Raw genomic sequence first — 25,714 nt, 5'->3', positions numbered from 1 at the left:
TGATAGCCTAATTTTTGAACAGTTTCACAAAAAAGGCACTGGCATTATCAATTGCAAATTCAGATGCCATTTTTGCAAACTAGCTTCTGTCGGTATAATGGCTCTAAAGAATATTTGATTTCTAAAGTCTCTTAAGTAATCAATATGGAAATTCCAACTATGAATTTTTGGCTAGTTGAATCTTTTTTCACTGTTTCCAGAAAAATCTCAATGTACATTCTACGCAAAAGAACAGCTTTTTGGGACTGTATTGAGAGGAAAAGATTTTAAACTTACCGACGTAAGCGTAATTGACGACAATTCCTGTGACAAATTCGCCTGAACTGTCAGTTGAAACATCCAATCCATGCACGAAGTAGGGCAGGTTGCTGGTGTCGTTCTCGGCATCAAGTTTAGTATTACATTCCGATCCTCCTGTTTCTGGCCCGATACATTGTGTCACTTCGCCATTATTGTCACCCCTATAGAATACAACAACAAAAAAAACAAATTGTTTACCCAGGTTCAGGTGCCAGACTGAAACCAAAATGTCGTGTTTTTCGATGTTGCCCGATGTAATTTTGAACACGCCCCATCCCCTCGCATTCATACAAACCGCAATATAAGGGTTACTTGAAATCTCTTAATAGGATCTTGTTACATATGTCTTGCTCTTCAACATATGTCAACATATAGCAAAAAATGTCAACATATATACCAACTTGAAAGATCTTAGCATTTGTATAGAAATTACATATTTTACCAAAATGTCATCAAGATATGACATGAAAAGTTAGCTTAACAAGATTTCGCTGAGGCATCTCTATTTTGTCAAGGAGGTTAAGATCCTGCATGTCTAAACAAGATGTACAAAGTTTTGTTTCAATGATATTTGTATTAAATGAAAGAATTACTTTTTTGTTCGACTTTTAAAAGAGATAATGCGTTGTTGAAAAGAACAGAGGCGTTGTGAAATAATTAGCCATCCCCCCGTTACATCTTTACTCTTCAGAGGTATATCTATTCCTTGTATCTAGTTTTTTTTGGGTGAGTTTGTAGTGTAAAATCAGTGTTCAAGCAAGATCAATTCATTCCGATTTTTAACTCTCTGTTACTTCCAACTATTTTGTACTGCTCTTAATTTTCACACAAGATATTATTCACAGCGCGGATTGAATATGCTTTAAAACACTACTTTAATAAAAACAAGGCGGCTCGTTAATGTGCGTTCGCACATGATTTTCCGACCCGAGCTCATATACATTTTTGACTAAATTATCAACCAAATGAGGGGAGATAACAAAAATAGATGTTTGAATTTAACGCAATCGTTACATAACTTATCTACTAATTGAAATACATAATGCCATGTCTCATTACATCGCAAACGTGAGCTGACATTTAAGAGACTAAGAGACGAAAAAACAAAAAAACAAAATTAGCAAAAACAAAAATTTCACGGCAAAAACTGAATATCTAAATTTAAAAGCACCTAGTAACAACATCAAAGTGCAGTCAGGTAAAACCTTAACTAAACAAGTTTACTTTTTTCTAACAATACAGCAGATAGAAAGTTTTCTTAATGAGATTGGGTAACAAGTCGACAAAAAGAACGAAAAGTGAGGCGAAACTTAAAAATTAATCAACATTTTTTACACCAAGAAATTTCAAAAATCTAAAAAATCATTAGCTTTTAACTAAGTAATCCTTAATAAATTACTAAAAACTCATTACAGAACCAAAAGGACCTGTCTTTGGTTATACTAAGCCATAGAAGCGAACTAAATAGAAACTCAAAAAATTAGAAACGATTTGCAAAAACACAAACTATTGCTACCATTAAAGTCATTAGTTATCATTTGAATTTTCTGTATTTTTAATTCATTTGTTCGATCTACTGATTCAGCTGAAGAATTTAAACTGAGAGATTGAATAGCTATACTTGCACCACATTTGAAAACCATTGGGATCCGTTATTACGCGATTGTTCTGAGGGAAGAGAAAAAGAAACACAAAAATTGGCCACTCAGTAAACGTTCAGAAAAACTTATATTGTCCGACAAACAAAACATCAAGGACAAATAATATTACTGGATATGTTATCTCTTGAATTACAAGAAATTGGATGGGATTTCTCATTGATGAAAATAGATTACAATTTGACGAAAAGAACAAAAAAAAACTTCAATATGTTTATCATAAACTTTAAGACTATTCGCTATAAACTGACTCCTTCGGGTAACATTGTTCATTCAATGCTCAATTAGAAGCCTATGAGAACTGTCAGCAATTTACGGCTACCTAAAGATCAAAAACAGCAAATTCAAGAAAAAAATGAGCGGGAAAAGTGTCGAAGGCATAAAAAAAATGATTTTTTCACTAAGAGCAATGGGATTTTTTTAATTTATTAATATCATTTCAAAAAATCAACAAACATGAACAAATACATTAGAACCACGCAATTGTCGAGAAAACACGTATTAACAACGCAATTAATTTCATTAGCTTTCAACGCAAGCCAGTAATTACGCTAAATTATGCCTCGAAGGGACAATAAATTTGTTTGCCAATCATTTTTCATCAATAAGACCTTACAACAAGCTATTGACTAAGAAAACGACAACATAGACAGGCAAAAATCAAAAATTTAGTAGAAAAGTGCCAGAAGAATATGTCAAATATTTGTTGAAGCAATTCAAATCCTAAGTTCTTCTCTGAAAAATTTATCTATGATCCGTTGAACTTCATTCCCAAAACAACGGAGACCATCAGCAGTAGGGCGATGTGATAAGATATCAAAAAGATCCACAAATAAAATAAAGTACCCGAAAAATTAAAAAAAAATACGAAATCTCGTGGCATTGAAGTTTTAAAACTAAAAGGTAGAAGATAAAACCGCTAACCAGGTTAATTTTGGCTGCAGTAGAACGGAAAATTTTTGCTAGTACTGACATTGAGCATCAGTTCACGAAAAAAGTTTAGGATTGGTTAATATTCCAAAAAAAAATTCCAAAAATTAATTTTAACTCTTAACAGCCATTAAACTCCAAATCTTTCAACGGAGCTCAATCTCTACGCTCAGATATAACCCGATGGGAGGAAAAGGATGTTTGTTATGCATAGATATTTAAAATGACATCACAATTAGTCTTCTGATTGTGAAAACCATAACAAAAACAGGCAAAACCAAATTTGGGTAAAAGTGTGAGATGAAAGTGTCGAAGCCAATTAGCCATTAGCTTTTCTCTGAAAATTTTTCTCTGTTCACGAAAATAATATAACATTTGTTAGAGTTCAAAAATTTTTCGAAAACTTATTTTTAAGTTCTTAACAGCCAATAAATTCAATTTTTGCAACGGAATTCAATAAATACAATCGAAGATGCCCCGATGGGAGTATATTTATGTTTGTCAAGCATAGGTAATCAACAAGACATCACAAGAGGTAAAATGACTATTAACACAACAACAAAAACACTCAAAAACCAAAAACTCATCAGAAAAGTGCGAGAAGAACGTGTCGAAGCCATTTAAACCATAAATTCATCTAGGAAATTTTTATCTGTGAGTCACTGAACATCTTTTTTAAGCCAATGGGAGCTATCAATATTTGGATAATGTGATAAGATTTCAAAAGTACCCAATAATTCGAAAACACCCAAAAACTTTTTCAAAATATTTTGAAATCTTGTGTCATTGAAGTAATATAACCAATAGTTAGAAGTACAATTCACGAATATAAGTTTGATTCTTTAATGTTCAAAAAAAATCGAAAAATTATTTTAAGTCTTAACAGCCTTTAGCTGTCCCCTAAAAGTACTAGATATGTTGTCATAATGCTCATTATGGAATATATTGCACTGTTAGCCAATGAATCCATGCCATAGGACTTCAAAAAATTAGTAAAATCTCAAAAAGAAATTCAAAATTTGATTTAAAATTACGAAAACTCAGAATCAAAGCCAAAAAAAACATGAGCAATTACTTGAAAACAATATTGTTGTTTATTGGGCTGAATTTGACTGTAAATGAATTTTGTCATTAAAAAAACCTTGATATAAAAAGTGACTTGTCACTAGGTGACTTAAAAAAAGCAAAAAAGAGAAAAGTTTTATAAAAAGAGAGCTCTCAAATAGAATTCGAACAAGTTTTTTTTGTCGCCTTTAGTCTATTAGGAACAAAAATTTGGTCCGTTTTTTGTCGTGAAATTTAATTTTGAAATACTATTTTAATAGAAAATATTTGAAATTGGAGTAAAATTACACTAAAATTGAACAAATATCGCGTGTTCACACAAAACTTTAATCCTCGATAACTCCTCGAAAAAAAATCGAAAAACAAAAAAATCTTTTTAATTTTGAATTCTACGATGGACCAGCTTTTTAATGATACCACTCACATTTCTCTACGACGAATATATCGATCGGCCAAAATTGGGGGGTCGGACAAGTGGGGTCGGAACAATCAATACAACACCCCACCCCAACTTGCATGTCTTAACAAGATATAGCCAATATTGTATAAATGGGTATAACATGTATGTACTGAGAAGCCTCTAAGACTTGGCCAACACTTGATCCTAGTAAAGAGTGTCAACTAGAAAAATTTTCACGCTATAAAACTGTTCAACACACACGCTCAAACCAAAAAACCGGAACCGGGTTAATCATCTTACAAAACTCTAAGTAGTAATATTAAGCAGTATATAGATGTTAGCAAAGATGCTAGCTCTTATAAGATTTGTCTGACTTAGTGGTCATATAAGGGTCATAAATTGTTATGTCCTAATTTACTGATTAGAAAAATATCCATCACTGCAGCAATAATTTGAGAAACAAATATCTCTGTAAGCATAACAGTTCATATGTAATTTGAAAATTCTCTTAATAGTCAGAGAAGGCTCACATAAAATCAAAAAACTGTAAAAGAAGTCATATTTATGCACATCAAAAATTTTCCAACACATAAATGTAGAAACATTTACAATTTAATCAAATCGGTTTTTTTTCAGTAAATTTTTTCAGAAACGTAAAACGATGATGGTCCAACTAACAGTATAAATGATTTGTAATTTTTGCCACTGAAAACAAAAAATATAGCCTGGAAAATTATCGCAACATATATCGCCTTTGGTCGAAATTTGTTCCGACCACGCTCATGCACATTCTTGATTTTATTCTCTACCAAATGATGAAGAGATTGATTACTTTCAAAAACATACCTATTGTTCGATAAACCACTAATGGAATAGATTTTTGCCATGTTAGAGGGCGGATGAAACTTGTTGATAGGATTACTAGAAAAAACAATAGTAAATATCAAAAAACGATCTTTAATTAGGGCCAAAACTTGATGTCTATTTTAAATAATCATAGAAAAATCAAACTCGCATCAAAGAAATTTAAAGCCAAAGAAATTAACCTAAACTACATCTGAAAACATACAGGTCCTGTCTGCAATGCGACTGGGTAACAGGTCGACAAAAAAGAGCAAAAACGTGCCAAGTTTAAAAAAATGATCCGGTTTTTGCCAGCAAATATTTTCAAAAATATTATTGTTATTAGAAATTGAATGAAATCACCTAAAGATTCATTTATATCTTTCCATGAGACAAAATACACCTACAATAAGAAAGAAAAATACCGGCGAAATTAAAAAAAATCAATTCAACTTAGCGTGAAAATGGCAGTGATGTCGTTTAAATCAAAGAAATGTCACTAAGAGCATAAAAATAATCGATTGCCATATATTCCAAAACCAATGGGACCTACTATTAACGTTATGATCTAAAAAAATCAAAAAATTTTCAAGGTATACAAATAAATAAAAAAAAATCTCATACATTTTATGAAATTGCGTAGTAACGGTAGAAATAAAGCCGAGAATCAATTGGTTGAAATTAAAACTGGTATAAAAATCAAAATTTAGCTAATTGAAAACAAGTTGTGACCTGTTTTCATAGAAGTTAAGCCACAATTAAAAAAATAAATTTATAAAATGGCGAAGCTCAAAAATCCAAATACGTTTTTGAAAAAAACTGTTTTCAAAAGTCATAGCAGACATAAGCTTTCAACAAAAAAGATGCAAAAAATTGCATAGCTTTATGTAGCTAATTGAGATTGTCAATAATGAGACTAACACACGAGACTACAAAAAAGCAACAAAAACAAGCAGAAAACAAAACTTCACAAACAAATTTAGGACTCCGGTGTTCTTGGCGCTATATTTCAAAGATGTAAACTACAAGGTCTGTAAATCATCATTCGCTTCTCATTGGAACTTCAACAGGTCTTCCCTATAAAAAAACTAAGGAGACATGACAACAAAAACAAACCCAAAATACAAACAGTAGAAATTTCGAAAAATTTTTAATGAAATTAAATGGTCGCAGCCATCAGTCGAAACTTATAACAAACCGAGTACAAATTGTTTGATTCAACCTTAAAAACTTGAATCAACTTTGTATCAAATAATTTCAACATTGAAAGTAGTTAGGAGTTCATATTAAAGAGATTGAGTTATATGGTGACATAAATGAGAGCAAAAAGGAGACAGTTGGAAAAATCCTTTTTTTAAGTTTTTTAAAAACTCTAAAGCAAAGAAATATAAAAAGAAATCTTCAAATGGGTACAGTTATACGTTTCAAGGAAGCAACCGATATATATGGTTTTTCAAGCATATGTCGTACAACAAAAAAAGACAATTAAAGTTCAATAAAACCTCTAACTTTTGCTCATCACAAAAGCATAAAACTTTTTAATGAGAACAAATAACTTATTCAGATATGCTTTTTTCAACAAATTGCACTTTTCCAGTTATGCTTTGTTTCAATCGCTTTTGTTACAAAATGTACCTAAAAATTGTGCAATTATTCTCAAAGACAAAAATAATTTGAACACTAGTTGTATCAAAAACAGGAAACCATTACTTAAATATAAAGCCGTTACAGATATTAAAAAACAACTCATTGTCTCGGTTTATTTCTACTTTTGTCTATAGCACATTGTCTAGGTTCATTCATATCTCATAAAAGACGGTTGGGTCATTGATTGGTGAGACTAAGCAATTGAACTAGAAAGAGTATTTCAATAAAAAGCAAAAAAGAGATTCATAAAGTTTCACGAAAACAATTGGCCAGAGCCATAATAACCATGGGGTTAACTCTGAAATCATAATATATGTATTTAAAACTTATTATTTGCAAATAACATATGTCAATAGTTGATCCCTGATGTGAAATTCCTGTCAGTAATTTACATAAATTCTATAAGTTCAGAAACAATTTGAATAAAGGTCGCGCTCCATTCTAATCTAAACATTTTTTTTACCGTTAGGATCCACTGTCTTCAGAAACACGATAAGATTGGCTCAGACTTTGCTATGGGTAAAAAAACACTCAATTGTTCATAGGTTGCGAAAAAGATCAATTTTTAATCAAAAGTTTTTCAGTATTTTAAAAATAATGCACTTTGTTTAATTATCGAGTTTGTATAATTAGTTTTTTTCCAAAATAACCGGCAAAACTTTAATTCCAGAAGGCTCCTAATGCCTGTGAGTGTACAACTAGTTCTCTTATTGAGCTTTCAAAGTATATTATTGCATTTTTAAGGTGTTTACTTCCGTCAAATTTAAAGAAATTGGGCTAAAAAACCGTATTTTGTCCAATTTTTGATGAAGTCTGGCTTTTGTGAAATTTAGCGTAAATTTTAGCCGAAAATCAGGGTCGAACAATTTAGCAGCCCTACTTTATCTTTTAAGATAAAATCAATCCCACTATCATTAACAATTTTAACATATTTTAACAAAATTGTCGAAAGTTTGTTCAAAAATACGATAAATGTGAAAAAAAACAACAGAATATTGTCTCCTTTTCACAAAACCTTAAACTTCTGTAACTCCCGTTCAAAAGCCACCCAGGCTGAGGTGCCAGACGGAAGCAAGTATGTCCAGACCGTCCCAGACGGAAAGTACCTATGTCCAGACCGTCCCAGACGGAAGTTGCCTATGTCCAGACTTTCGTGCGTTCGCCAGACTTTCGTGCGTTCATGTCCAGACTTTCGTGCGTTCACCAGACTTTCGTTCATCACCCCTCGTGCGTTCATCTTCGGTCTGGACATACTTGCTTCCGTCTGGGACCTCAACCTGGGCAGAATAAATCAGTCGTTTTAGCTGTATATTTTACACTGGATGGGCTTTCTTACCACTCACAACTGTGTACGATGATTAGACAAAAATGACTGAACAAAAAATCCATTTGAGTATAGTTTCTCCCCCACTAAAGTGCGTCCGATCAAAAGCGCTGGAATAACTCACAGTGCAAAACAATTAATGGGTAACGGGAAAATTTTTTCTTGACGATGCCATAACGTCTGACCTTTAATTTAAGGACTGTAGCAAACTTTTCACAACGTTTCAAAACTTGAACTTTAGTCTAAACGTCACCCAAATGTTGCAACTTGTATTAAACAAAAACAGGTCTTGATTGCAATTTTGTTCTCAGTATTGCAACATTATAATCAAAACCAAAACGATATTCAGAGGATTCACCATTTTTCAACTCTTTTCAGCCTAGTATTGAGTTATCATAGCTGTTTTTTGAGAATTCTCCAGAATTTTTAAGAAAAATCTTCAAGAATAAGAACTTGTACTTGAGTTAGTCATTAATTAACTGTTGATGTAACAAGCTGCTCAACAAAGTGAATGCTGTGAAATTTTTTTTAAATTTTATGGGGTCCCATACCAGCCAGGGGCCGCAGAGTACACGTCCAGGCTTTTTAATCCTGCCATTAAGCATTGAGTTCAAAAGAACGGTCACGCTTCTAGGATAAAATTTTTAAAATTAAATTTTAAAAGAACGGATAAGTATATTATCAGATCTAACACGCTGGCGAAATCCCGTCAATTCGAACTCTTTCAGGTTTACGATTGTGAGATTGCGTTTTCATCTTAATTTATGTTTTCCCTTTTATTCTGATTTTAAAATTTGAAACTCAAAAATTAGAAAGTGTATCATAGTTTAGCAATGCTATTGTCACTGAAATTTATTTAACGTTTGGTAATTTTTCAGTTAGTTTGAAATTATTTTTGATAAGTGAAGGAAACTCAAACTACAAAGTATAACCCAAATTATTTGCCTCATTTTTTAACATCTTTTCAAATGTCGAGTTTTTATTATGAGAATCCCAAATAAAACCGTCACTTTTGGAAACATTTTTACACTGACATCAATTGGAAAAATTACCTCAAATCACTTGAATGTAACAAATCTTTTCGAATCTTGGTCTACCAGATTTCCATGTTTTACAGAAATATTTATGGAACCCTGATATTGCCATTTATGAATTTTCAAAAAAAATGATATTTAATAAACGACTGACAAGCCAAAATGTAGTTGTATAGATTATTGCTAATAATTTTGTTTGCTATAAGTGGTTCTATTCAATCGGTGTCCTCAAATATAATATAGACAGACTTCAAAACCCCTTCCGGATTACAACCTGTAGTATTACGAGAGCCGTTACAAATGAACGGATAATTAATCCCGCATTATAGCGAACGTATTTAGGCGCTAATTAACCATTCTTTTGCCGCGCGCTAAACAAACTAACGCTTGTTAACACTACCAGTACACAAGTATTTAAACAACTCATTTCGACTTGTTTAAATAACACAACTTAAGGCCTGGATCTCCTCGCTTATATCCAGGATAGAAAACGTACTTTGTTGAACGTAGGCCGCCTGTATAACCAGTTTCTTTTGATTTAAATTACTTCTGCTTTTGACAGTTGCAATGAAGATCTTTTCCCCCAAGTTCAATAAAGATGAAGCAGATTGCTTCAGGGAAAAGACAATAGAGTCTCATAAAAAGCCCCCAAGAAAACCATAGTTGTTGCGGTTTTAGAAGAGGGGGAAAGCAGAAAACAGGCGCCTACGAAATCAATAATTGATGCTTTCAGCTTTTTAGATTTTTATTATTTTTTGGAGTTTCAATAATTTTTCCGAGAGATAAAAAAGAGTTAATTCTCTTGCTTTCTCGGCCAATAGGAAAAATAAGAAGCACCTCACTATGAACGTGAGTTTGTGATTCGCTCCCTATCGGCCCAAACGGAGCTGAGAGAGATTTATTGTTTCTCTCAGCGAAGTGGGACGGAATAAAGTTAGAGAGACAGAAACAACTTCCAGAAGTCAGCAGCAGACAACTGCTTTCAATTTTTCGAGAAGTAACTTAAAATTTCGACAAGAAAATAATCGAAGAACATTGTTTAAAAACTTTAACAAATATTTCTAGATTCAACTTTATAAATTTCTTTTCCCGTCAAAACTGAAGAACTACCCAACTGAACAATAGCCTTGCAGCTCATGTCGATTTCACCACAACGTAACTGGTAATTAGTAAGCTGTAATTTTATATTTACTCTTTTATAAATTTAACACTTTCAGCCCCCCAACTATTTTAAATTGAGACTGATAGCACAGGCAGGTTTTAGGCATATATCTTTGCCTTCGATTTGTTATATCTTTTGTCAAGTTTGACTGGCATACATAAAGAGATCCCGTATTGTGAGATCTGTAGCAGCCCAGCCAAATTTGATATACTAAATTAAAAAATATTTGATTTCCTCCGTTTCTGTCTACTGGATATATCGCATCAATACGGATCAAAAACAAATCAAATCATCACTCGAGATTCATTTTGAACCTGAAACTCACACGTGCGGTGTTTCTAAACCATCAGATTTGTTGCAGAGCACAGTAATTGAGAGACCTCATTTTTGTCTTGTTTATTCGGTTTTCAGGTCTTCCCACTAATCTAATATAAATTACCTGAACTGGATAGAAGACAAGCAGCCTACACCATTTTGAGTTGCAACGGATCCCCAGACACTAGTTGCTTTGAAATTGATGATTTGGGTGAAGGTCTCATAACCTTGTGCATTAGCGGCAGTGTAGTTTGCTTCATCACCGGCCAAAAACATGATGTAGTCGTTACCATTACGATCTTTGTAAACAAGCGCAAGACCTCGGATACATTCGTCGACCACAAATGCGTTATTTCCAGTGTTGTTTGTATCGTAGTAGGCTATGATGTTTTTCGGGTAGCCGATGAATTCTGGGAACTTGGGGTAGCAGTTCGGGTTCTCATCGTAGTGGAAGTACTGGTAGTCTGGGAACATGGCAGCGTGAACAGCTTTGCTTCCGCTGGTGGGACTCACGACTACATTACCAGTGAGTCCGGTAAATGCGGGTCCATCATAGCATTTGACTTCCGCTGAACAAAACAAACACTTATTACAAGTTAGTAACTAGATCTATTCCATGCCGCAAAAACAGCATAATTGTTTATATTGATTAACTAGCTACTGTTTTCCCCAATTAGATGTCACTAGCCTAAATAAATGATATCAAATTTAGTTATTTAGAACAGCAAACCCAATAAGCGGAAAACTAATTTTTAGGATAAGAGAGATGATTACGTGATATTATGCATTCTGACCCTTTTCAAACAAGGGTTTTTTTTAATAAACACCGCTCAACCAGAATTTGACTTAATTGTCTACCAAATGAGGAAGAGATAGGAAGCTGTCAAAAGTTCACCTGCTTTTCGCAAACATTTGGCGCATGAGTTAAAAACGATTTAATTTCAAACAATTATTAAGGGAATAAATAATGCCACCTCAGGGGAGCAAACGGACCTGCCATATATGGAAACACAAGAAAAGACAAAAAACAAACAAAACAAAAAACTATTAATTAATGAATTAATGACAAAGCTCATTAATTTGTTTTTTAAAAAGGAAGCTCTGTGTAACAAAGTCAAAAGAGCATTAATCAAAAGCTGAACTAAACCAATCAGTGAGTATTTTACCACAGGGGTGATGAGACCTGTTTGTAATAACAATAGGTTACAAGTCGACAAAAAAGAAAAAAAAGAGGTTATTTTTAAAATTCCTCTGATTTTTCTGGAATAATAAATTTTCAAAAGCCTAAACAGCTATCAGCTTTCAACTAACAAGAACTCGATGAATTCACATTTAACTCAATGAAATCGTAGGGGAATTGTCATTTGTGAGGCTAAGTCATAATACTACAACGTTTCAACAAATTCAGGCAACAATAAAAAATTCACAGATAAATTAAGAAGAAACACAGTGTTAAAGCCATTAAAACCATAACAGATTAACTTAAAAGATTACGTATGTTCTTTGCACATTGATACTTTTGAAAAAAGACAATAAGTTCAAAGCCATTAAAACAATTAGCTGTCCACTGAAGGAACTAATTTAGTTCACTTATAACAAAGGAAGTTATCGAGACTTGTAGTTATTTAGAAAATCTCATAGAACAACAAAACAAAAAATCAAAACAGGCAAAATTGAAAAAAAAACTTATTTTCGTTTTGCGTAAAAATTTTGAAGTCATGAAAATCTTAACGTATTCACGGAAAAAGTTTTTTTAGTCTCTCTTTTTATTCAATTTGGTCTCCTTTCAACGACAAAAGAACCTGCGATTAAGGTAATAATGCAAAATGGCTTTGTGATTAATGGTTTCGTGATAAAGTCACTAATCCAATGGTTAAAGCAAAATAGCACATCACAAATTAACCTATCTTTGGCTCGACAGAATTTAGGATTATTCGCAAATGAGTTTAGCTATAAGTCAGCTGAAATCAGATCGAAAATGTGACAGAGTTAAAACGTTCAGTGATAGTTTTTGAAACAAACTTAAAAAAAAATATTTTTAAAGTAAGCAGAGCCTATTATTACACATCTGAAAGCATTCGGTAAATTCACTAATAATCTTTTAGGTAGCAAATTCGACATCTGAATACAATTATTATGTAATGAGATTACAAAGACAACAAAAAAGCACGCCGAACTCAAAAAGTCACTAAAAGTTGACGAATTCTTTGTCGGATAAAAATTTGAATCAAACAGTTCAGCAAGCCTCACTTATCTTTAAACGTGAAACCAATAACACTTTTGATAACAGCTTTATCATATTCAATTTTAGCAAAATTAATGAAAATATGAATAAAAATTACGGCAAAAGATGAAAAAAGAACAACGGAATGCTCAGAAAATCTAAACCTTGATAACTCCTCGGAAAAACAAAAGTTCAAATATTTCATTCTAAACTTATCGTCCACGCTTGACGGGCTTTCTAATGATACCATTCACTACTCTCTACGATAAATATATCGATCGGCTAAAACTGACTTAACAAAAAGAAAAAAAAACCATTTGATTATATGGTTCATCGCCCGCCCCCACTAGATGGGGTTATAGCAATAACACCCCTTATTTTACTTATTTTCACAAAAAGCCTGGGATCATTGCCTTTGAAAAAAGTCAAGATGCTTAATAGCACACAATCATCTCTCTTATCCTAAAAATTAAAAAAATTAGGATTCAGTTTTTTCGGGTTGCCGTTCTACAAAAATAAAATTGAGATCATTCGCATCTTTTTTAAACTGTAAAGTTGCTTCAATTGTGAGTCGGGGTTCAAATTCGAAACGAAAGCGCCAATATTTACTCTACTTCTTGCTATACGTTTGGTTCTAATAATTCATAAATCTGTTTTTTGTCCAGGGATGTGATTTAAAATGAATGAGTCAAGTCGCCATTTCAAGTGACGTCACATGTGGTACTTACTATCTGGCACAGCCTCCCACTCCACTTGTTCCCATGTGCTCCCACTTGTCTCGCAGTCCAGTCGGATTCCATGAGCTGCATAAAAAAGACATCTCTGGAATTCTTGGTTACCCAGATAACTATCAAGCGCAACTATTGTTCTCAACATGTGATCAAAACCATAGCCATTATAGCACAGAGTGTCTAAATTGTACTTTTCAACATATCTCCCTATTTCTAAAAGCATTTCTAAGTTTCATTTATAAAAAGTTATTGTAGCAAAATAGTATGGTATTTCTGACATTACGGGTATTTAAAATAACCTTAATGGTTTTTATTTTAAACTAAATTTGGCATTTTTTCTGTATAGAGGGTCGCTATTGAATGTTGAAAAATACATAGTAGAAACTTAATGAAAAATTAGCAGTTAAATACTCGTCGTTTTCTTAGTTATTAATGTGAGAAACAAATCAAAAACAAAAAAACGCGTTATTTTGTTGGAGAAATATTTTTGATGTTCTTTTTGATTAATTAAGGAAATTGTCCAGAAAGATAATGGATAATTCAATTACTCTAAATCAAATACCTTAACATTTTTCCCCATTAACCAAATCAGAAGTTCACGGAATATCAGATACAGTTCTCTTTGAGCATAAACCCTATGACTGTTCAAAATGGTTTTGGGTTCACGAGTTGAAAGAGGATAGAATTAACATATATTCGGTTTTTTGTGCCTAACGTTTGCTGTATTTTAATGCCAACAGACGCCACGAAGAATAGTCTTTGAGATCGTAATATCAATTTCAAAAAAAATTAGATATAAATTGTATCTATTATAATCGAAGCGTAAATGGACCGTTAAAAAACGAAAAAACGAAAAACGATAAATTCTGTTTTTAAAGTCTTGTTTATGTGTGTGAGTCAATTCAACAAGGAGGGTCGGTAATGTGGGTTTGGACTTAAGGTTCCGACTAATCGTTTTTGCTAATTATCAAATAAACCAAACAGTGCGAGAAAAAAGTTAAATTATTAAAGTGTGGATAATGCTTTGTACTTTAAAGTCGGACAATTGTGAAAGATAAAAATATCATTGGGGTGGAGGCCAATCTGGTTATTTTTTTAAAACCAAATTGAATAAAAATTGAACGGAGTAACTTATTTCACACTTTTTGAAAAAAACGTAATCAACATTAATACAAATTCTCTAGAAAAAAACAATGATTCGGTTAATTAGACACCTATTTTTGTCCGACAGTAAAATTGAGACCCTAATCTTGAATTAAATCCTTTCCTCAGACCAGATACCATATACTAAGAACCTTCAAGAATTAAATCTTGATGAGTAACCAAAGTGCCAAAAAATTTCTTCAAAAAATTTATCAACGCTTTGACCAAATTCTCATGCAGCACTAGGCAAAGACACCTAACAAAACTTGATTGGTCAAAAATTGGTGACAAATTAAAGTCGATTTTTATTTCTTGACGCGTTATCAAATATTGGATCAAAAATCCAAAAAGATAACTCTTTAAAAGAAGATACGAGCACAGCTCCCCTCTTAAAATGCAAAAGAAAAAATAATCTAATAATCAGACACAAAAACTTCCAAATTAACGCTAGTTTTTGATAGCAGAGAAACATACGAAGCATGAGCGTAAGTAGAAGAGAAAGCAAAAAACGGACATTTCGCAAAAGTCAAAATATTTTTAAAAATTGGTTGCACTAAATTCAAATGCCATTTCTTTAGTTTAATAGAAACGAAAAATTGCAGGAATCGTGTTTGAAATGCAGTTGGCTACAAAGTAACAAAACCAAGTGAAGCACAGCAAATTAAGAAAGCAAGATTTCAAATCACTGAAAATTTTGACTGAGAAAGCTGTTTTAGGCAGTCTATAGAAAATCATAGCCACTGACACTGCTTAAGAAATCTGGTGAGAGTCATTATTTCTGAGTATAAATAGTGACCATAACAAAAATCAAATAAAGACAATTTTTGACAATCAACTTTGAAAAAGCTTTTATCGATGTCAGAGGTTTTCAGTGATAATCGAAACTACTAAATATATTGACTTGTTTCTGCAGAAAACAACTGGAGGATGCCAATTGTGAAACTAAATTAATGCATGCAAGGAAACAAATTGACTGATATGTGAGACCATTTTACCAGTCATTAAGTTGGAAACCGTAATTTCAATAATAACACCGTGATATTACCAAAAAGTGAACAACATTTAGAGCAAAATTGGAAACAGGCAAAAATGAGTGCGTTAAAGTCACCAAAATCATAAATAATCATTAAAATATTTCATTAAAAATATTTTTTTCTATCATCAATCAACTTTATTGATCAGGACCTCCAAAAACGCAGAAACCATCCTTGCTCAAAAATTCTGGAAATTGTTTGAAACAATAAAATAAATACCCAGGAAAATTCTGTAGGTCGGTTATTAATCATAAAACGGTGTTTGAGACATTTTGGTCTTGGAACTATAATGTCAACAGACAACAAAATTTACATAAAAAGCAAAGTGGAAAAAAAGAAACAACCCAGCGTCAAAACAATTGAAATATTTCACTGTCCCTTGATTGATATAAAAAATAGCAATTTGATAAGACCTGTTTTGGATTTGAAAGAGGTTACAGGAAATCAATAGAAAAACAGCGAATACAGGAGTCAAATCGCCACACGTGAAACAATTCTAAATTTAAATTAAAATCAAAATCTTTAAATGCACTTTGAAAGTAGTTTGAAGATATTTGCCAAAACTATTCATTCTTTGACTCTTTTAACTTTTAAGCGGTTCCAAAATCTCTACATTAGTTCGAATTCTCATGGTATTAAGGAAGTCTTAAAAAATGAGATTAGGAGAGATAAAAAACTTTACATAAAATGCAATCCGAAGAATTAAAAAAAATGAAAACTCGTGATGTGGCCAGCGAAACAAAATTCATTTTGAATAATCAGTAAGTGAAATCATCAGTAAAGAGGCAAAACTTTAATTCCAGGGCACTCAGTTGTGAGATCGAAATAAAATTTTGGCAATTAGGTTGATTTGGAGCCAATTTTCAATAAAATGGTTAATTTTTCAACAGTTCAGCCAGAGTTACATTTCAGCAATCTTGACCTCTAATGATACAACCTATACATTATCTCAACAATTTTAATTTGTTAAGTTTTGAGAAATTTTGGAGAAATATTGCAACCATAGTGAACAAAATAGTGGACATTGTTTGAATGTTGACAGAAACTCTAAAACTGGATAGCTCTTCGAAAAACATAATTTTTTTTAATTTTAGATTTCTAGTGCGCTTTCTACTTGATGGGCTTTCTAATGATGTCTTTGCATGTCAAATATATCGGTAGGTCATAATTGACTGAACAAAAAAACCAGTCGAGGAATTAGTTCTTCGCCTAACTGAAAGGGTTCGAAAAAAAATCCAGATTTAGTTATAATTTATAACATACGCAGACATCTCAAATGATATAGTACTCTAAACTTTATCATGAAATGTCTACAAGACGCCATAATCAGAACTCTGGCCATACTGAAAAACAAAAGCAGAATTAAGATACTATGACCCAGCAATTTGGACAAAAGTCGATAATAGACTGCCATATTTTGTTGGTTCTTACGGGTCATGAAGGAGTTAGATCCATAGACAAAGTCTTCCAAGGAATCGTGTTTGAAATGCAGTTGGCTACAAAGTAACGAAAGCAAGTGAAGCACAGCAAATTAAGAAAGCAAGATTTAAAATCACTGAAAATTTTGACTGAGAAAGCTGTTTTAGGCAGTCTATAGAAAATCATAGCCAATGACACTGCTTAAGAAATCTGGTGAGAGTCATTATTTCTGAGTATAAATAGTGACCATAACAAAAATCAAATAAAGGCAATTTTGACAATCAACTTTGAAAAACCTTTTATCGATGTCAGAGGTTTTTCAGTGATAATCGAAACTACTAAATATATTGACTTGTTTCTGCAGAAAACAACTGGAGGATGCCAATTGTGAAACTAAATTAATGCATGCAAGGAAGCAAATTGACTGATATGTGAGACCATTTTACCAGTCATTAAGTTGGAAACCGTAATTTCAATAATAACACCGTGATATTACCAAAAAGTGAACAACATATAGAGCAAAATTGGAAACAGGCAAAAATGAGTGCGTTAAAGTCACCAAAATCATAATTAGTCATTAAAATATTTTATTAAAAATATTTTTTTCTATCATCAATCAACTTTATTGATCAGGACCTCCAAAAACACAAAAACCATCTTAGCTCAAAAATTCTGGAAATTGTTTGAAACAATAAAATAAATACCCAGGAAAATTCTGTAGGTCGGTAATTAATCTTAAAACGGTGTTTGAGACATTTTGGTCTTGGAACTATAATGTCAACAGACAACAAAATTTACATAAAAAGCAAAGTGGAAAAAAAAGAAACAACCCAGCGTCAAAACAATTGAAATATTTCACTGTCCCTTGATTGATATAAAAAATAGCAATTTGATAAGACCTGTTTTGGATTTGAAAGTTGTTACAGGAAATCAATAGAAAAACAGCGAATACAGGAGTCAAATCGCCACACGTGAAACAATTCTAAAATTAAATTAAAATCAAAATCTTTAAAAGCACTTTGAAAGTAGTTTGAAGATATTTGCCAAAACTATTCATTCTTTGACTCTTTTAACTTTTAAGCGGTTCCAAAATCTCTACATTAGTTCGAATTCTCATGGTATTAAAGAAGTCTTAAAAAATGAGATTAGGAGAGATAAAAAACTTTACATAAAATGCAATCCGAAGAATTAAAAAAAATGAAAACTCGTGACGTGGCCAGCGAAACAAAATTCATTTTGAATAATCAGTAAGTGAAATCATCAGTAAAGAGGCAAAACTTTAATTCCAGGGCACTCAGTTGTGAGATCGAAATAAAATTTTGGCAATTAGGTTGATTTGGAGCCAATTTTCAATAAAATGGTTAATTTTTCAACAGTTCAGCCAGAGTTACATTTCAGCAATCTTGACCTCTAATGATACAACCTATACATTATCTCAACAATTTTAATTTGTTAAGTTTTGAGAAATTTTGGAGAAATATTGCAACCATAGTGAACAAAATAGTGGACATTGTTTGAATGTTGACAGAAACTCTAAAACTGGATAGCTCTTCGAAAAACATAATTTTTTTTAATTTTAGATTTCTAGTGCGCTTTCTACTTGATGGGCTTTCTAATGATGTCTTTGCATGTCAAATATATCGGTAGGTCATAATTGACTGAACAAAAAAACCAGTCGAGGAATTAGTTCTTCGCCTAACTGAAAGGGTTCGAAAAAAAATCCAGATTTAGTTATAATTTATAACATACGCAGACATCTCAAATGATATAGTACTCTAAACTTTATCATGAAATGTCTACAAGACGCCATAATCAGAACTCTGGCCATACTGAAAAACAAAAGCAGAATTAAGATACTATGACCCAGCAATTTGGACAAAAGTCGATAATAGACTGCCATATTTTGTTGGTTCTTACGGGTCATGAAGGAGTTAGATCCATAGACAAAGTCTTCCATGGTAGTCTCGAACGACATGAGATCAGCTTCGTTAAGAGTATGATTGTCCAAATTGCCCCAGAAGGTGACGGTGTACGTGTGCTCCGCTTGCAAGTGGTAGAAGTAGGCTTGCACAACAGTCGCCCGGTCAAACGTATCTTGACCGATGGGGGGCATCAGGGTCATGTTGTACATGTTATCAGCAGTTAGAAAAAAGCCAAACACTTCAGCTCTGAGTCGGTGGTAGTCCACGGGAATGTAGAAGTAGAACATGTACAGGTCAGCATCCCCTTCCATATTCTCAGCTGAAATTATACCTCAAATTTTCTTTCCTCAGAAAAGAAAATTCTTCGAATGAAACTTTTATGAAAATTCAACAGGCGATTCTAATTCAATTCTACTGATTCAATCTTGAGTTTGCGAAGAATCTTACAGAGTATTTTGCAATAGTACAGATATATTTAATCTCACTGACCAAATTAATTGCCGATAACCTGATTTTAAATGGTAAATTGAAACTAAGTGTATTTAACAAACGTAATTTACATGAAAGTCGTCAGTTTTTGGGGATTTTTTCTCCAAATTTTGAAGCGGATCTTTGCATCTTCAAATTCACACGGCTTCAAACGTTACAAGTTTCTTATGAAAGTCCGGACTAATGTCCAGTGCACTTAGTGTGAAATTTCAAGAGGAAATATTTGTCAGTTTTACCCAAAACCATTTTGAAATAAAATTTAGTACAACTTTAGTAGTAAGAATTCAACTAATTTATGATAGAGTAGAATTTGCGGCAATTGTGATTCAATTACAAAAAACTTGGAAAAGAAAAAGTTGACATATAAAGTAAAAGATAAAATCGGTCCGCTAGATTTAAATCAAAATTGTTACACATGAATTTGAAAAAAAACAAGGAGGCTCGGTAATATGCGTTCGCACATGAAGTTCCGGCCCTGCTCATCACATTTTTGGTATGATTGTCTATCGAATGAGGAACAGATAAAACAGCCCAAAATTTATAGGATTTTTCAAAAAAGTTGGTGTATGGACAAGAAGATTGCCTCCAACGCAAATCATCCGACAAAGTAAAAACCACCTCATTGGATTGGTGCGCTCTGCCATTATTAAGAAAGCAAGGCTAGACGAAATACAAATCAAAAAACAACAACAAAAATTAATTACATCCAAAAGTTTATGTTTTATTTTAAAAAAAACTTAATACCAAATTCAAGATAGCGTCAGATAAAGCAGAAACTAAACAAAGTAACTTGTTTTTATTTGAAAAGATATGGGACCAGTTCATAGTAAAGCTTGGTAACAATTAGACAGAAGAACAAAATCAGCAAATTTAAAAATATTTTTTTATGTTTTTTTAAAAACAATTAATTTCAAAAGTAATGGAAGCCACTAGATATTAGCTGAAAACATCTAAATGTTTTACAATAACTTATGTCTCTAATGACTCTATAGGAGGGCATTAAGACCTGTCACTATTCAGTTTTTTATGCTGTTACAAAAATAACAACAAATAGAGAAAACAAAAAGAAATCAATTAAAAATTGCGAGAAAAAGCTGTCGACGCCGTAAGGCATAGTTCGGCCCTCAAAAAATGTTATTTTTTCAGAATTTTTGTTTTCAGAATATGTCTAACGCCTAGAAAAAGAACGTCCATTATAGACAAAAATCTAAAATTAATTTACTTTTTTTTTGCGAAAAACGCGTGCTAAAGCTAGTAAATTCATAACGAGTTCTTTAAAAACATTAAATTCTGTACACTTACAACTTCCCTTGATAAAAACATTGTCATATGTAATATTTAATTATCGAAACTAGATAATAAATAGATAAAAAAGTAAAAAAAAATGAAGTTGAAGTGATTTATTTTATTTTTGAAAACAGTTGTTTTCCAAGCCATGAAAGCCATCAGCTATCATTTCAAACCCGAATGCCGGCTCATTTATTCTTCCATGAAAGAACCAATGAGACTTGTTGTAATCAAGGAATCTTCATGCGACTAAACAGACAAAGTGAAAACAATAGTTAAAGACAAATGAAAAAATTCTTCGAGAAAGGGCTGTCGAAGCCATTAAAACATTAATCTATGCCTCTAAAGACTTTTATATGTTCTATTGTTCATTATTGTGAACTCCAAAAAGGTATTTTTTGAACTTTTACTAATAAGATAATCGTATGGAACCAGAAAAATTGTGAAAATTGGGCTATAGTCTAAAAAAAAATGTGAAATCTAGTAGTATCAAAACCACAAAACCATGACTTAACGCGTAAAACCGCAAAAAAGATTAATTTTTAATTCTATAGAAGAAAAAACAAGAAGATGCATTCTTTCTTTGCTGAAACTATGCTACAAGTTGACCAAATAAAGGAAAAAATAGTCGCAAAGTTCAAAAATCCACTAATTCTTTAAAAATCAAACAGTTTTAAAAGTCAAAACGACCATAATTGTTCGGGTGTAGAAACTAGACACGTTAATTTGGAACAACTGAGGAAGCCATTTTAACCCAATGCAAGATTATACCAAAACCAGCCTATCTATTGCTTTTCGTCCATTAAGAACGCTCAATTGTTTCGAAAATTATAGATCTAGATTATTTGTTAATTAAAAGATTAAAAAAATGCTGTGTTTTCGATAATCATAGAGTAAAGTTAGCAAAAAACGGCAAAATTTTATTTTCAGACAAATCTCAACGGATGTGGAAGTAGCCCTAGCTCCACTTGCAATCTAAAAAGATTGATTTAGTTGTTTTTTGGTGTGTACTTCCGGTAAATTTAATCAAAGTGGACTAAAGTAGCTTTTTACGGGCAATTTTTGATAAAAAAAGGCTGAATTTTGAAATTATTTAGCCAAAATTTTGGCCAAAAAAAACAAATCAAAATAGTCAACAATATTTTTTTGTCCTATAAAATAAAATCAACAGTACTTTTGTTTATTATCAATTTTTGCATATCTTAGTAAAATAGTCGAAATTATAGGCGAAAATTCCGGAAAATGTGAATAAAAATAAGGCAGATTGTTCTAATATTCACAAAAGTTTAAACCACGAAAACTCGCTCAAGAAAACGAAATCCAAAGAAATCTATTTAATTCCATATTGTGCGATGGACGGGGTTTATAATGATACCACTCACAACTCTGCACAATGAATATATCGATCGGTCAAAATTGTCTGAACATAAAAAACCCATTTGAGTATATAGTTCCTCCCCCCTCAAGAGGGACGGAACAAAAACACTGCGACTTTGTATTGATATCTAAGGACCGGCTGTATTTTTTTCCAGTAGAATTTGGTCAAAAAAAGTACAGTGGAAGAGATTTTAGCATCAATCAAACTTTGATTGAGCTGTTTTGCTGACAGAAAATTAACTAGTTCTGAATGTAACCAAGAGCTTGATGTTAAAATGACATAAACAGGGTGCACTACTAATTTCAAAAAATTAAAATGGTCATTTGTCAGAATAAATTGTTTGTTCAACATAAACACCATCTCTTTGCTAAATATTTTCACGATAACTGAAGCAGCAATTGATTGAACAATTTGTCCATATATTTGTTAACATTTATATTAACAATTTTTTCAGGAAAAAATGTGAGTGGAACAAAAAATGGCCCAAAACGGACAAAAAGACTGCTAAAATTGCTGCAATAATTGTTTGCTAGAGCAATTAAAATCTGATTTCAATACAAAATTTGCAACTTGAAACAAGGGAAATGAGTTGAACGGGTTATTTTCTTTTAAGATAAATTTTTGAACAGAGAAACATTTCATATATTCATGGGTAGTAAATAAAAAAATATTAAGAATGACAGTTGAGTTTTATATAAACCAATTAACTACTTCTTGAAACTCGGCACAGGATTTCTCTATTTCAGAAGCCACACAAAAACGTTGTCAAGGAACCGCTTGTCATGTCCACAATCACAATAGAAGGAATAAGCGAGCAATTAAAATGGCATAAAACATATCCGGCAGATTGCCGGAAAATAGCCGCCGTTGATTCTCTTAACTCTATTGGGATTGAAAGAAAAGAAAATGTCAATAAAAAATGATTTATTTTGATTTCATTTCATAATTGAACAGACTTCTGTCTCTTAGTGAGAGGCTACAGGGTCCAGTATCAATACCAATAAGCATTATAGATAGTAGCTAAAACTTATGAGAACAAAGTTCAAGTACCGGGCATCTAAAAATGGGCTTTATTGGTTTATCTCGTTTCTAATTCTGACTTTGTTTTTTTTTATACTGACTCTCTTCATTTTGAATTGCTTTGCTGAGCAGCTACTGTTTAAAAACGGACTTTGAGAAGAATGACGGAAGAGTGAAACTAGCCTAGAGAAGTCAAAAAGATTTCACGCAAAATGTCGAAAAAGCGGCAAAATGGGTAAAGCGAAAAAAAGTTCGACGAAGTAAAACATAGCAGGCCAAGTCCTGACGCACAAGTGAAAGAATTTTCATTGACTAAACAGAAAACTAGAACTAGAACGGACTATGTAAGGATTGGAACAACCAATTAGAAAAACTTCAAGCCAAAAAATCGAAAAAACAGTAAAAAATCAAAGTGAAATTGCCGCATGTGAACAAAAAACCACTTGCGAGAAAGGGAATTTTTGTTCAAACACAGTTTTCTCACTCTACTTTAAAATTAGAGCGAAAAATTTTCACGCCGCAAAACCAATCGCTTTTTCGCTCCACTTCCTGTTTCGGCGTGACCAAAATCACTACTCAAAATTGACTTCAAAAATCATGAAAATGTTTGAACAGATCTTAAAAAAAGACAGCGCCCCAATACAATTCAAATTCTTTGAATTGCAAAAATTATTTGAATTATAAAAAAATAGGAGCGCTATAATAGCCGGCTGAGAAGATGAGGGCGGCTATTAATAAGCTCGATGGAATTCAGAATTAATTATGGCTTTTTCTCTCTCACGCACAAAAGGGGAATTTAATTGCTGCTGCATGATTTGACGGTATTAGCTAATTTAAGCTAATTTAGTTTAATAATTTCGGAGATTGGTTTGTTCAATGCAAGTTGTTTTGTTTTAACTTACCGAAAACTTTGGATCTCCTGTGCAAAGATGTTCATTTAGTTTTTAGAAAAAAACTCTTTGCTTTCATGCAACCTTTTTCTCCTGATTTGAAACACAAATTTAGAATTTAAAAAGACATGGGGAGTTGAAATGATTCAGAAATCTCCACCCTAACGAAGGAACTCGAGAAGACACAACAAATATACTCTAAGGAATATTTGATTTGATCGTTATAAGAAAACTTCTTCATTTTCGAACTTAAGAATGTTTGATCATTTTCGGTGTAAAAATTTTTGTTTTGTTTCAGACCAGTGGTTTGTTTGATCTGAAATCAAACGTTAGAAAACGCTATATTTTCTGTACAAAAGTTTCAGAGCGTTTTAAAAATTAGTCAAAAATTAGTACTGTCAGCAATTTCATATAAAATTCTTAAAATTCTTTGATAAAATTACTTCATGAGACGGAGAAATCTCTTTCAATTTTCTTCCTCAAATTTGATATTTGAATTTGCGTTAAAATTGTAGCACAAATTGTACATAATGATAGAAAATCAGCTTTTTAATCCGCACAATATTAGTTGCTATATGATCAAACAAAATCAACTTTTCCTACGATATTTTGGGTTTTGCGCATGCCGACTCTTTCTTACGTTAAAAAATAAACAGGCTGCCCGAGTGATAGCCCAACATACAGCTGATTCCACACTTTTGAGGACCTAGTAATGCAATATTAATGCAAAAAATAATTATGACACCAAGAATTAAAAGAAAACGTGGAGGTGTTTTGTCGCTTTTGTCCATATTATTGTTTTTGAATTGAAATCGGATTCGTTCCACGTTATAGTGCAATATAAGCGTTGAAATTTTGTAAAAGTTTTTTAGCGTTGAATTTTGATTGTTAAACGCTAAAACGATGAAAAATCTCCGCTACCAACTGCAAGCTGTCAAAATGAAAATTTCGCCACTGAAAACCGCAAATCTTACATACATTGACCAATAAAGATTTGCTGTTATTTTGCATTTACAAACGGTCGTAAAATTTGCTGTTCTAAACGATAAAAATTTTATTTCCATCACTTTCACGAAATTGAGTGCTAGAAATCGCAGTTCTTGGAATTATTCACCGCCACTGTTTTTTTTGCAATTTTTTGCATGGACACCTCAACATGGGGATTTTCCAACGTTTAAGATGGACAGTTTCTGGAAAAGAGCACTTGGAGTTTTTATGAGTTTTTTTTCAACTTTGTACTCACTTCTGGTTAGAGGAGAGTTGGTAGCTGTAGCCCACACACCATCCACATCTTCAACTCTGTCCATCTGAATGAAACAGGGTGCTAGTGCTCCTTAAACAAAACAGGTATAAAAAACAATTCAAACCTCGGAAGAGTTGTGCAGCATTTTAAATGCTATTTAAATAGCTACTTCAAGTCGTTTCATGTAACAAAAACGGTCGATTGAAGGCAGCTGTGCATCGACCGTATTTAAGCAATCAGACATTTTAAAATGCTG

General features: G+C 32.4%; 1 protein-coding gene across 1 annotated transcript; it reads right to left on the bottom strand.

Moving 5' to 3' along the window:
- Nucleotides 1–183: 183 nt before the first annotated feature.
- Nucleotides 184–25,567, bottom strand: LOC142356388 (uncharacterized). Its single transcript, XM_075408312.1, has 5 exons — nucleotides 25,459–25,567; nucleotides 19,147–19,470; nucleotides 13,631–13,705; nucleotides 10,803–11,247; nucleotides 184–461 (listed from the first exon to the last, which is right to left on the bottom strand). Exons 1-5 carry the CDS (start codon nucleotides 25,520–25,522, stop codon nucleotides 188–190), a joined length of 1,182 nt encoding a protein of 393 aa, XP_075264427.1. The 5' UTR covers nucleotides 25,523–25,567; the 3' UTR covers nucleotides 184–187.
- Nucleotides 25,568–25,714: the final 147 nt, after the last annotated feature.

This window comes from Convolutriloba macropyga, unplaced genomic scaffold (assembly GCF_964194025.1).
Source record: "Convolutriloba macropyga unplaced genomic scaffold, txConMacr16.3 SCAFFOLD_3740, whole genome shotgun sequence".
Taxonomy (NCBI): domain Eukaryota; kingdom Metazoa; phylum Xenacoelomorpha; order Acoela; family Convolutidae; genus Convolutriloba; species Convolutriloba macropyga.
The sequence above is the reverse complement of the archived record's forward strand: the minus strand, read 5'-3'. Positions and strand labels throughout refer to the sequence as shown.